Source organism: Saccostrea cucullata, unplaced genomic scaffold (assembly GCF_032062105.1).
Source record: "Saccostrea cucullata isolate Sc308-1 unplaced genomic scaffold, CSIRO_AGI_Scuc_v1 ctg121, whole genome shotgun sequence".
NCBI lineage: Eukaryota > Metazoa > Mollusca > Bivalvia > Ostreida > Ostreidae > Saccostrea > Saccostrea cuccullata.
In genome coordinates, this window is record NW_026928084.1 from 282147 (window position 1) to 295597 (window position 13451).

Below are 13451 nucleotides of genomic sequence, written 5' to 3' on the forward strand. Positions count from 1 at the left end.
AAGTAAAATGATGAATGATTAGTATTTGTTTATTAGCTCTTTTAGAAATTATTATTTGGCCCCAGGCACGTAGTATCAGGGGTGAGCGGAGGAGGGTCTGCCCCCTCCTTTTTTCCAGACATAACTTTGTTCTATTATAGTAAATGTTCATTTGAGAGTCCGGTTGCAACCCTCAACCCTACTTTTGTTGCAGTACAGTTAAATTAAGAATGGAAAGAAAAATTTGGACAATTTTCCTTTTTTCTTTTGCTTGTCAAGAATTTTTCAGGTAAGTCGAAAAAAATTCTATGCCCCCCCCCCCCCTCCACTTTCAAAAACAATGCTACGCCACTGGACCCTCAGTTTAGATGAGTTTTTTTTTGTATAAAGGAAACCCAAAAATCTTTCAAGATTAGATCATACTCTGAATTCTTCAGTCTCAACCAAATATACCAAGAAAACTTTTCAACAAAATTTCTGGTTTTAAACAGTATATATATTATATCGTACTTTTAGTATTCTTTATAGTTAAATCAACGTAATCAATTTTCTTTCAATTTAGATAGCTGATATTTTTAATGCTGTAATGATTTTCCTCATACGACTGAAAAAAATCCCCTGACGTTCCTCTGTCAATTCATAACGCTTTTCTGTCTCGCCCTGACATCCCACTATTAATCCCTGTCTTTGTTCCCGACATCGCTCTCTATCCCATTTGCATTCTCTGACGTTTCTGTCAACTCCCTAGTACCGCCTGACTAAATCCCTTCCGTCTCTGTCAACTCCCTGATCCTTGGCGTTACTGTCAACTCCCTGTCGTCCCCTGACTAATTTTATGACGTCCCTGTCAAATCCTTGATATCCCCTGCCTAAGTCCCTGACGTCTCTGTCAACTCCCTGATACCATCTAACTAAGTCCCTGATATCCCCTGACTAAGTCCCTGATGTCACTGTCAACTCCCTGATATCCCCTGATTAAATCCCTGACAATTCCCTGATATTCCCTGACGAAGCCCCTGACAACTCCCTGATAGCCCCTGACTAAGTCCCTGACAACTCCCTGATATCCCCTGATTAAATCCCTAACAGCTCCCTGATATCCCCTGACTAAGCCCCTGACGTCACTGTCAACACCCTGATATCCCCTGACTAAGTCCCTGACGTTTCTGCCAACACCCTGATATCCCCTGACTAAGTCCTTGACGTCACTGTCAACACCCTGATATCCCCTGACTAAGTCCCTGACGTCACTGTCAACATCCTGATATCCCCTGACTAAGTCCCTGACGTCACTGTCAACACCCTGATATCCCTTGACTAAGTCTCTGTCATTTCCCTGATATCCCCTGACTAAGTCCTCGACATCTCTGTCTTCCCACTGACTCATTCTAATTTGAATTTTTTCTTCGGTCTCGTTCTTGAACCTTAGTATATATATGTATTTTATTTCGTACTTGTTAATAAAATGACAACATGTTCATTTATTTCTGCAAGTCCTGTTATAAATTACATTTGTTTAGAAGACATTCAGAGGCATTTTTATGTCGTACTTGTAGTTTTGCTAAAAATAAATTTACAATTATGTTCGATGTTTGGGTAGCCTGTGTTCTTTCTACAAAATCTGTCTCTTTTTTGTAAAATTAAAATTTTTCTTCTTTATAGATCCATCATCGGATATGGTGCCAAGTCTTTCGGAGCAATGTTACAAACAGTGTTATTTAACAGACGAAAATAATGCAAAATGTCTTCGTCATTTTCCGTCACGACACAACTACAGTGCTGCCCACTATTCAAATACCACGGACCGTAACTCCTGCTGCTCCATTTATACAAACTCATTTACAAGGATATGTTTGCATCTAATTGGTCTATACCTTGTTAGGACATTGTTATTATTTATTTCTATAGGTTTAACTTAATGGAATAGTTGTTTATTTAGGTGTAGTAGTGACTGAGTTTGGAAGTGAATGCGCGTGTGTGAAGCCTGTTTGTGTGAGGTGTTGCGTTTCTTAGTTTTGGTCTCACGTGATGAATTTGTTTTATGAGCAATAAAGCATATTTACTGACTTGCTCTTCAAACTGGCAAAGTTATTTAATTTATTTTGTAGTATACTCGTTCATCTGCACAATAATAATGTTTATACACACGTGCTGATTACAATAAATAATTATTTCAATAGAAAAAAGTGGCCTCTGTATATTGTTTTTTTTTTTTACTTTTTAAATTCACTGTTTGCTGTCTATAATTTTATTTATCTATCTTTGAAATCTTAATTTAGTTCAGCTTGTATATGAGCATCATTCTGGAAACAGTGCTTTCAATTATTTTTATTTTATTTTCATTGTTTAGAGGGGCTAGATTCCAAATACTGTTCATTTTCAAAGGTGATATAAACTTAGAATATTTCTTCTTGTAACAATAAACACTGTAAATAAAAATCTTACATTTTTTGACAACAATTGGATGGAAAACTAGAAAACTTTTTCTAAATTAATATTTATTGGTAAACAGAGAGACTGTATATATAGGGGAAGGGTGTATTTGATAGGATACTGATGCGGTTATTATCTTGTTGTCTGTCAGTCAGTCTTTCTTTCTGTCTATGTCCTTTCCAAGTTTAAAATACTGTTTCCTAAAGTAGGCAATACTTATACCCTGTCTTGGTTTGGCCAAAAACATTAATATCTACTTTTTTAAAGATACAACTCTATTCAGATAAATTAATGTTTCTCTATCTAAATTGAAATTCTAATTTACAAAAAAATGATAAATTTATAGATCTATTTAAATGAAAACATTTTGTCTGAATTCTTTCGGGTGATTATCATTTTTGTATTTAGTTTAATTTAAAATCTTACAGCCAAAATTTTTAGTCTAGCAAAAACAATGTCACCAACTCAACTTTGTTGGTATGACCGTAGAAAAGAAAAATCTTTTTTTTTAATCTGGAAGGGCAAAACCAAAAAAATGGCAATAATGAAGATCAATATATATAGGCTCTCAGTTACTTTCTAATTTCTATTGAAGAACTTTTAAGTTCAAACAAACAGTCAAGGAAAGACTTTCCAAAGGCAACATTAATTGTTATAATCGAGATTTTGGTTATTTTCATTACTTCTGCTAGGTTTCAAAATTAAAAATAGGCATACTTTGAGAGTTTCAACGGTTTATGCCGCAAAAAATATCTTAAATAACATGTCATAAATTATTTGTTCATGAAATTACATCAGCATTAAATTTTATATATTTCGAAAAAAAAGGAAATAAGTACATCTGGCAGACAGACACGGGTACATTTGAACAAAGAAAACGTACATTTAACGTCTCTCAAAGAAACCACAACGTCAAAATTTTAAAAATAGTTTGTAGTTTATTTAAGCGTTCTGTTTTACCTTAAGCTTGAGAGTTTCCTGTTAGTCTTTCAGGTTCAATTTTTGACCAACTGTATCTGTTGAAGATTTCTTAATATGTTTCGAGTTGTTTTGTTTTGATTTATAATAACTTATTCGATAATTTATGGATACAAATTTCATTTATATTTATGTCTTGTATTACCACATTGTACCAGCAATAAACTTAACATTGATCGAACGAGGATGACGTTTGTAAAAAATTTTGGTAATCTATACCGTCAACTGTGGTTTAAAGCATTACAATCATATTTTCATGACAGATGGTTAGATTTATTGATTAAAAGTAAAAAAAAAGTATTCATCATTGATTTATTCTTTCAAAAGAGGTAAAGGGAAGATACATGTATAATTATACACACATTTTAACAGTGAACAGGATGTGTTTGTGAAACACTATGCGTCCGGTGGCAACAAAATTCGATAAAGCTATTTTTAGCATATAGGTCACAGTCAAAGTCACAAGGTCATTGACCTTGATGTCATTTGAAAGAACTTAATTAGTGGAGTATGCTTAATATGAAGCCTCTATTTCCTATGGTTCAAAAAGTATGGCATAAGTCGAGAAAGCTATTTTTAGCATATAGGTCCCAGTCAAGGTCTCAAGGTCATTGACCTTGGTGTCATTTGAAATCTTAAACAGTGGAGTAAGCTTACCAAATATGAAGTCTCTATCTCTCACGGTTCAAAAGTCATGGCGAAGGTTAGAGTTGACAACAGACAGACAGAGAGAGAAACGGACAGACCAAAATAAAACAATATACGCCCCGATTTATCGCTCCGGGCGCATAAAAAAGTGAAGATAATGAACAAACGATTCAATGATATCATGTTGTCAATAAAATATGTTCAAAACAAACAAACAAACAAACATGAAAAAAACAAACAAATTAACACAGACCCCCAGAAATTCCAAAGGTGGAATCAGGAGCCGAAGAGGAGTAAGGATCCCGGTCTAGCTGTTGACTAGTGACACCCGCTGTCAGCCCTATGTATGTATTGATCAATTAGACGGAACATTCCGTTGTCAACTTAGTACAAACGATCACTTGATATTAAACAAATGGAATCAGATGCCCAAGAGGAGTAAAGATGCCTTGTTTACTAGTCACATCCGTCTTCATCCCTATATATATTGATATATATCCACCAAGTATGCGACATTCCGTATATAGTCAAACTTAGTGCAAAAAGGCCTTACAAATGATATGAAACAATTTCATCCAAAATAAGACCAATTAAAAAGGGTTACATTAATTTTGCTTACAAGGCCGTCATAAAATTTACCAAATGCTGACTTCAAATCAAAATGTAACTTTGGTATTAAATGGAAACACATAAGTTTATGTTTTGAATAAAATCTTGGGGAAAAGGCATAGAATGAAAAACTGTTTAAAATAAAATAAATTATATCTCAAGTTTAATGTGTGATCACGTTTGTGTTAAAAACAATTTTAATTGAAAAATTGAAAGCTGTTTGAAATAAAATAAATTATATAAATATTCAGCATTCTGTCCACACTGTCAGATGCCACATAAAAACTGCAGGAATGAGAGAAAGTGGATACATGTTTTCATTGCATATTATCAAAATTACTTTAACACTTGAAATATATGTAGAATACATGTGATGTTGAAAACTCAACAAGGTTACCCTACGAAGACTCAGATTACACCGTCCAAAATAAATTAAAAAACGCACGACTTGTCTTACACCCGAAAACCGGAAGTCACCAAGTGGATCAGAAAAAAAACAACGTTTGGGAAGGAAAAACGTTTTGCTGCTTGGCATCATGAATCCTCTAACGTAATTAAACTTTATATAACATTTGTTATAAAGGAATTATTTATTTTAATTAATTTCTATCATTAATAGATTGTGAAATTTGATCAGCGAATGGCAGGGTTGTTTACGAATTCAGAAGAAATTCGAAATAAAATTTAACTTGCGCTTGTATCTTTATTTTTTTTTATTTAAATGCTATGTAGTGAAGACCGAGTATAGAAAATACATTTATGGGCAAGACATCAATTAAAATCTGCAACTGATCAATTTGTGCCTAGAATTCACAATTATTTTCAAAGTTAAAATTTTCGATTCTTAGTCTTAGTAGGCATTTTGGTGTTAAAAATCTAATGTAAAATTGATTTTAGTTATTTATTCAAAGAAATATTCATCAAATCCACTGCTAAAATCTATGGAATTTGTTTAACAGAAACATAAAAAATGTTCAGAAGATGAACGAGAGGGAACTAGAATTAGGTCTGGTGGGGAAGAAATCGTGGCATGACCAGTACAAAGACAGTGCGTGGATCTTTATTGGAGGTCTTCCCTATGACCTGACTGAAGGAGATGTCATAGCAGTGTTCTCACAGTTAGTAATGATTATTAATGGCTGTTAATATTCATATACTAATAATCAATGTTATTGTAAATAGACTTCATATTAAAATTATATATTATTATATGTATTAAGTAGGGCTGTCACGGGTACCCGAAATAAGAACCGGGAACAATTAACCTACGGGTTTTTGTGGAATTCCCCGATTTGTATAATAGAGTAGATTTTACTATAAAATGGTGTCAAAAACGAGTTTTGTTAGTAAATTGTCATTAAAAAGGCAGGGTTTCAGATTGGCGTCGGCCATTTGCCAATGAAAGTTTATGAACAGACACAATGGCCGATTATCTTCTATATGTAAAGGCCAGTCGTATAATTTTTCCTCTATTCAGATCCCATTGTTTTTCTCTACTTTCTGCAAATGTCGATTCAATCAGCCAATGATATTTTGTTATAAATAGATCTTGGCAAAATACTCTATAATTTTATTTCCAAACTCAACTGCAAGAAGCATTAAGTAGTGATGAATGTTTAAAACATCTAAGGAATCCATGCCATGTTGTTATTTTTGCCGCCATGATTGAATATGGGGTCGGACTAATATCAGGAAACGGACAATGTTGCAAGGTTTTCCTAAGGGGAAAAAAATAGTCTAGGTAATCTTTAAACGTAATTATACATTGAATATCATCAGAGATAAAAATTTTTGGATTACTATTTTTAAAAATTGTAATCCCAAGAAATAAATACATTTACATGTAATGAAAGGTGGAACTAATATAAGTTTAAGTACCCATTGAGAATGGAATTAAAAAAAAAAACAATTCCCATTCTGTTTCAATATATTAATTTTGTTTAAAAGAAACAAAATAATATTTCCACCTTATTAAAAGGAAAATTAATATATGAATATTTATGTAATAAAATGACTATTTTGTAAAGGTCTGACAGAAATCTGAGTTAGTTTAACTTTTCTATTGGCCTATAGTGTTAGGAAGTTTAGGACAGAATGGCCTATAACTTTTCTGGTAAATATGCCAGATGTCCTATAGTTACTTATTTCAATCTGAAACCCTGAAAGGTGATTTAAATAATTTGGTACAGTTGTTGTCTAGTCAGGAGGCTACCTTAAACTAGTTATTAAATTAATTGCTATTTCTAAAATTAAATGAGAATATTCTTTTTATTGTTGAAAATAATACAAATCATGAGCTTTTCTTCAGTTACCTACCCGACCCGAGAAACCCGAATCCGAACCTCAAAAAATCAGAACCGACCCGACCCGAAAAATTTCGGAACCGTGACAGCCCTAGTATTAAGCAGTTACTTCAACTGAAACATACTGTGGTTTCATCAGCTTTTGTTGGTATCAATTTTCGTGTATTTTTAAAACAGATGTTTTCGAGGATACATATTTTCGTGGACAAAAGCAGTGCCTATACTAGTGAATAACATATTTTTAATTCAATGAACATTTAAATTTATGGATCTGCCCAACAATGAAATCCTTGAAAACTGGTGCTCAACGAATATTGATGAAACCACAGTGCATTGATTTTTTTTATCATAAATATGTGGTTATTTACAAGTGTCCTTGAGCATGTATGTCTAAAGTAAAACATTTTGTTTTATTTTCTGTAAGATATGGAGAATTAGTGAATATCAACTTAGTGAGAGATGGGAAGACTGGGAAGTCTCGTGGCTTCTGCTTCATATGTTACGAAGATCAGAGAAGCACTGTACTAGCTGTTGATAATCTTAATGGAATCAAGGTATGCTGAAAGCTTCTGAGTGTTTTGCTTTTTAGAGAAGTCAAAGTTCATGTATATTTATTAGATCACCTTAAAAAAATGATTTGGTAGCCCTCTCCTGATCAACTGGCTCAAAAAGGACTGACTTAAAAATTTTTTTAACCCCTGGGAAACAATAATTTTTCCCTTTTGTCCCTTGATCTTATCAACAAATACATTATAATTTTCAGAAAAAAAATATTCCCACCTATTTATCAATCCAATTTTTTTACCCAGAGTCAAGAGAGGGCAAACAAACATTATTTTAAAGTATTTCATAAATAAGTAACATAACGTGGGTTTGGTCATGTTGGTTCATAAGATACTGTACAGGGATATTTTTTCTCTTTCTCACAATCACAATTTCAAATTTACTTATCAAACTTTTAAAAATTGAATGAAATATATAGAAATTTAATTTCAAGAATAAAATAATTGTTAATAATATTGCTGAAGAGATTTGTTAAATCATCAAAATAAAAATTGCCTACAGTGTAACTGATTTAAAATCATAATCAGAGTCCTCAAAGATTTAAGAAGACTTTCGTTTGAAACAAGACTTTTGTTAAAACTTATTTATGTCATTCCTCCATTTGTTTGTATGTTGTATACATGCAGCTCTTGGGAAGAACCATCCGTGTAGATCACGTGGAAAATTACAAAGTCCCTAAAGAGCATGGGGATGAGGATGAAGTTACAAAGAAACTGAGGATGGAAGGGATTGCCCCAAAAGTAGAGGAAGAAGAGAGCGATTCTGAGGAAGAGGACTATACAATCCCAGTAAAGAAAAACAAAAAAGGTTAGTACCATAATAATAAGTTTGATCATGGCTTACTGAGTTACTTCTCCTGAATGTGCTCTCTTGCTTTTTGAAAAATTAGATATTTTCCAAAATCTTACAAACTGTGGGTGAATGTATATGCAGTTTGGAGAAGAATTAGGGGGTACAATGTTTCAAGGATAAAAGAAAAATGTATTAAATTCTCAAAATTTTTAAAAATTCTTGTTCTTGTCGGTGTGGTTTGTGTAGATGATGAATAATTTTTGCAAATTGTTCTCATATTGTAAAGTTCTTTGTACATTGATCAAGTCCACTGCTTCAAACTTTTTAGCTTTACACCATAACTTGTCTGACATTGGTCCTAAATTCAGATACAATTTAAAACTTAAAATACAGGATATTCAACTGGTTATCATATACTTTTCTCATTAAAAGAGATTACATGTAATGTATTACCCCTGTACTTTCATTTCAATAAGAAATTCATCAATCAAAATCAATTAATGATATATTTATTGTTGATTCATGTAATTGCATCTATTAGTAAATGCACTGCCAATTCATGACTTCACTGAAAGAATGATGGTGAATGATAGATACTTTTATACTTATAGAGAAAAAGGCAAAGAAGAAGAAAAAGAAAAATAAGACAAAGAAGCAAAAGTCAGAAAGTGATAGTGAAGACTCTAGCAAGATCAAAAATAAAAAAAGACGTGAAAAATCTCACGGTGCAAAAGAATTACCCAACAAAGATCTAAGTAAATATCAAAAACAACAGTCATCAATTGACAGGAAAAAAGAGAGTGGTAGAGACCTAAAAGATAGGGAAAGATCTCCAGTGAGGTATAGAGACCAAGACAGAGATAGAGATACAAGATTAGATAGAGACAGGTATAGAGATGATAGGTATAGAGACAGATCACCCAGAGGTAGAGACATTCCCCCCAGACAAACAGACAGGGAATCCCCAAGAAGACGCGAGCAGTCCCCTCCATACAGAAGAGACAGAGAAAGAGATTATTCACCGAGGCCCAGAACTCGAGATCGATCTCCTATTAGACAAGTCAGAGAGCATTCACCTCATCGAAGGGACAGGTCCCCTAGGGATAGATATAGTGATAATTATAGAGACAGGAGGAGGTGATAGAGATGAGAGGAGGTGACACAGATAGATCAAGGAGATGTACTTTTGAGGAACTGACTTAGTATTGAGGAGATGACTTAGTATTGAGGAGAGGATTTTCAGTTACAAGTCTTATGAAGTGGATGAGATAAGAGATGGTAAAAAGAAGCATTAATATACCACAGATCCAGCACCTACTTATACATAAAAGAGTTGGATCTTAGGGAGTGGTCAAGAGAATTAAGACAAGGACAAAATATAATAGTCTGTACAGTATGATAAATAACAATCAATTTAATTTACATTGTATGTTGAAATAATGTGAAGAAGAATTGAATTAAAAGAATGCATTTAGAATTTCTTGTATTCTCATTAAGCTAAAGTGTACATGTACCAATTACAGCTAAAGAGAAGATTGTCAGTCGAGTTTTATCTTTTTTTTTTAAGAACAAGAATCTCTTTGGACTTTTTTTGGTCCTCCAAATTTCTGATAAAGGGAAACTGCTTAGTTTTATTTTTAGACCATGGCATTGATGTCTATATTTCTTTCAAAAATGACAAAATTTTCTTACTACTCAATATATTTGTATTATGACATCATGAACTGCATAATTTTCCTTATATCTTTTTTAAAAATTTACAAAACCGTCAAACTTTGAAGCGTTAAATTTCATTAGAGAGCAACCTCTGGTCTAGTAAAATATTCAATTACCGTATACTAAGTAAATGAAAATTTTAGTAAGATGCAAATTTAGCAATTTGATCTTAAAAATTGGTATTTTATTTTTAGCGAGATGTAATTTTTGCAATTTCAAAATGCTCACTAAATAAGCAATTGCAAATGAAATGCAATGAATTTTTAGCAATATTCAATTTTAGCAATCTCAGCACCCTCGCTAATAATGCCAAAATTAAATCCTCACTAAAAATTCTAATACGGTATAACATGATAGAATTGTTTTTGAGGATTACAAAATATGTTTTTTTTTAATCTAGGAGCATGCTCGTTTTAATTTCCCTCTCTCAAAGTACATGTACTCAAAAATATCTGTTTTCCTTAAAAATTCTGAACTTGACAATTTCAAAATTTTGGAATTGGATTTTTAAAGTACTTAAAAATCTCTACTTCATTTTAATGTTTGAAATGGAACATACGTGTAGTGTAAGCCAATAAATTGTTACCTAGTATATCTACAGGGCCATTTCATGCATAAAATGAACCTAGCTCTTCGATAATTACATCTGCCAGTGCTTTGACATCCTTTCGTTTGGTCCAAATATATAGACATGATTATAGGGAGGGCAAAAATTAGTATTCTAGTCACAAGGTACACTGTAAATAAGATTCATGATAAAATTTATTTTCTTTCAATTTTTTGAATTTTACATAAGTTTGACAATGACTTGTACATGTTGTACAACCACTAAAATTTTACTTGTCTCTCGAATCATGATGATGAATGCAAGTAAATGTTACAACAAACACATGTGTACAACTAGCACACACATTTACTATTCAGATTTCCATAACTTCTCTCACACACACATTTACCGGTACACTCTTAGTATGCAACGAATGTCTTTAACAATCAATTCAGTTTGGCCGTGATATACATTAATTTTCAAACAATGTTCCTTGGGATGCACACAGTTACATGTATTCATGTTTTGTTCAAATTGGACAGGCAACTATACAATATATATTCTGATATTTGTTTTGAAAATTTAGTTTGTACTTTGAGTATTAAATTTAAATTACATTTATGTATTTAATAAAGTTATCAAGTAGCAAAACTACAGACACTATTATTTTAAAAGAAATACCCTTTCTTGTAGAAAAGCAATGCCATTTTAAATTGCAAATTTAAGTGTACACATTATTGAAAATATATAAACTTGTAAATGTATCAAAATAAATTTCAAGCTAGTATACATCTGACATTTGGCAGACTGTTCTTCTCAAATAATTATTATATAAACTGTATTCGTATCTAATGAGGTAAAAAATTTTATAACAAAGCACAAAGATTAAGAGAAAAATGTGAAGTGAATTAATTATAAGCTTCGTTTTAAATAAAATGCTACCAAAAACCCTTGATCAAAAATACTTCTATAGCATAAATACATGCACAAAGTTTAAGCACAAAATCTGACCAAAAAAAACACGAACACAAACAAGAGGAAAAAACAAGAGGCCCATGGGCCACATCGCTCTCCTGAGCACTAAGGGTAGGAAAAAGAAGAAAATGGCTTGTTATTGTAAAGTTTAAATCCATAAGTAGTCCCATGACCAATCATGGATTTTCTATTTTTTAGAAAATGATTTTCAAAGAATTTTCCTATATATATCTTTAAAAACTTTGGTCGGCCATTTTGGCCCCGCCCTACCCCTGGGGGTCATGATTTAAATGAATCTGAATCTACACTACTTGAGCATGCTTCCATATAAATATGATGAATTATGGCTTTGTCATTCTTGAGAAGAAGATTTTTAAAGAATTTTCCTATATATTTCTATGTAAAACTTTGGTCGGTCATTTTCACCCCGCCCTACCCCGGGGGGTCATGATTTGAACAAACTTGAATCTACACTACCTGAACATGCTTCCATATAAATATGATGAATTATGGCTCTGTCATTCTTGAGAAGAAGATTTTTAAAGAATTTTCCTATATATTTCTATGTAAAACTTTGGTTGGTCATTTTTGCCCCGCCCTACCCCGGGGGGTCATGATTTGAACAAACTTGAATCTACACTACCTGAACATGCTTCCATATTAATATGATGAATTATGGCTCTGTCATTCTTGAGAAGAAGATTTTTAAAGAATTTTCCTATATATTTCTATGTAAAACTTTGGTCGGCCATTTTGGCCCCGCCCTACCCCCGGGGGTCATAATCTGAACAAACATGAATCTACACTACCTGCCTTAACTGACAAAGTTTGATGATTCTAAGCTAATACGTACCTGAGATATTCAAAAGTAGGTCACAGTGACCTACCTTTTGGTCGACGTTCTCCGAAAACCCAAGGTGCCTAAACTGACAAAGTTTGATGATTCTAAGCTAATATGTACCTGAGATATTCAAAAGTAGGTCACTGTGACCTACTTTTTGGTCGACATTCTCCGAAAACCCAAGATGCATCATCTGTCAAAGTTTGATGATTTTAGGTCAATAAGTACCAGAGATACTTAATTATAGCCACAAAATGTCAAAAGTAGGTCACTATGACCTACTTTTGGTCGTCACTCTCCGAAAACCCAAGATGCATCAACTCACAAAGTTTGATGATTCTAAGCCAATAAGTACCGGAGATACTTAAATAAAGCCATAAAATGTCATAAGTAGGTCACCATGAACTACTTTTTGGTCGTCACTCTCTGAAAACTAAATATGCATCCACTCACAAAGTTTGATGATTCTACGCCAATAAATGCCTAAGATACTGAAATATAGCAATAAAATGTCGAAAGTAGGTCATCGTGACCTACATTTTGGTTGACATTTTTCAAAGACCAAAGATGCATCTACTGACCAAGTTTGATGATCGTAGGTCTGAAGGTAATCAAAATATGCATTTTAAACAATTTAAAAACAAATGTCGGCAAAATTTAAAAAGTAGGTCACAGTGACCTACTTTGTTATAAATATGTTTTAAGGTCCCAAGATGCATCAAAGTACAAGATTTGATGATTCTAAACCTCCCAGTGTCTGAAATAATGGGATTTAATGTTTTTAAAAGGATAAGTCATAAAGTTCAAAAAGTAGGTCACAGTGACCTACTTTTAAATTGACATTGTTCAAGGACCCAAGATGCATCAACTGACAAAGTTTGATGATCATAGGCCTTAAAGTGTCCAAAATATGCCTTCAAATCAATTTGAAAACAAATCCCCACAAAATTTTAAAAGTAGGTCACCGTGACCTACTTTTGAGTTAACATGATGTGAAGTCGTAAGATGCATCAACTTACAAGATTTGATGATCCTAGTCCTTATAGTAAGAAAAATATACACGTTT

General features: G+C 32.8%; 2 protein-coding genes across 2 annotated transcripts in view; both read left to right on the forward strand.

The window, feature by feature from the left end:
- LOC134276369 (NALCN channel auxiliary factor 1-like) overlaps positions 1-3681 on the forward strand; it is a 35443-nt gene extending 31762 nt beyond the window's left edge. Inside the window, exon 3 of the mRNA XM_062758637.1 lies at positions 1642-3681. Within this exon, the coding sequence (XP_062614621.1) occupies positions 1642-1898 (257 nt within the window). The 3' untranslated portion in view covers positions 1899-3681. The remainder of the gene's footprint in view (positions 1-1641) is intronic.
- Positions 3682-5127: 1446 nt separating this feature from the next.
- Positions 5128-9827, forward strand: LOC134276351 (RNA-binding motif protein, X-linked 2-like). The gene is made up of 5 exons (XM_062758610.1): positions 5128-5197; positions 5607-5765; positions 7375-7504; positions 8141-8321; positions 8918-9827. Exons 1-5 carry the CDS (start codon positions 5184-5186, stop codon positions 9445-9447), a joined length of 1014 nt encoding a protein of 337 aa, XP_062614594.1. The 5' UTR covers positions 5128-5183; the 3' UTR covers positions 9448-9827.
- Positions 9828-13451: the final 3624 nt, after the last annotated feature.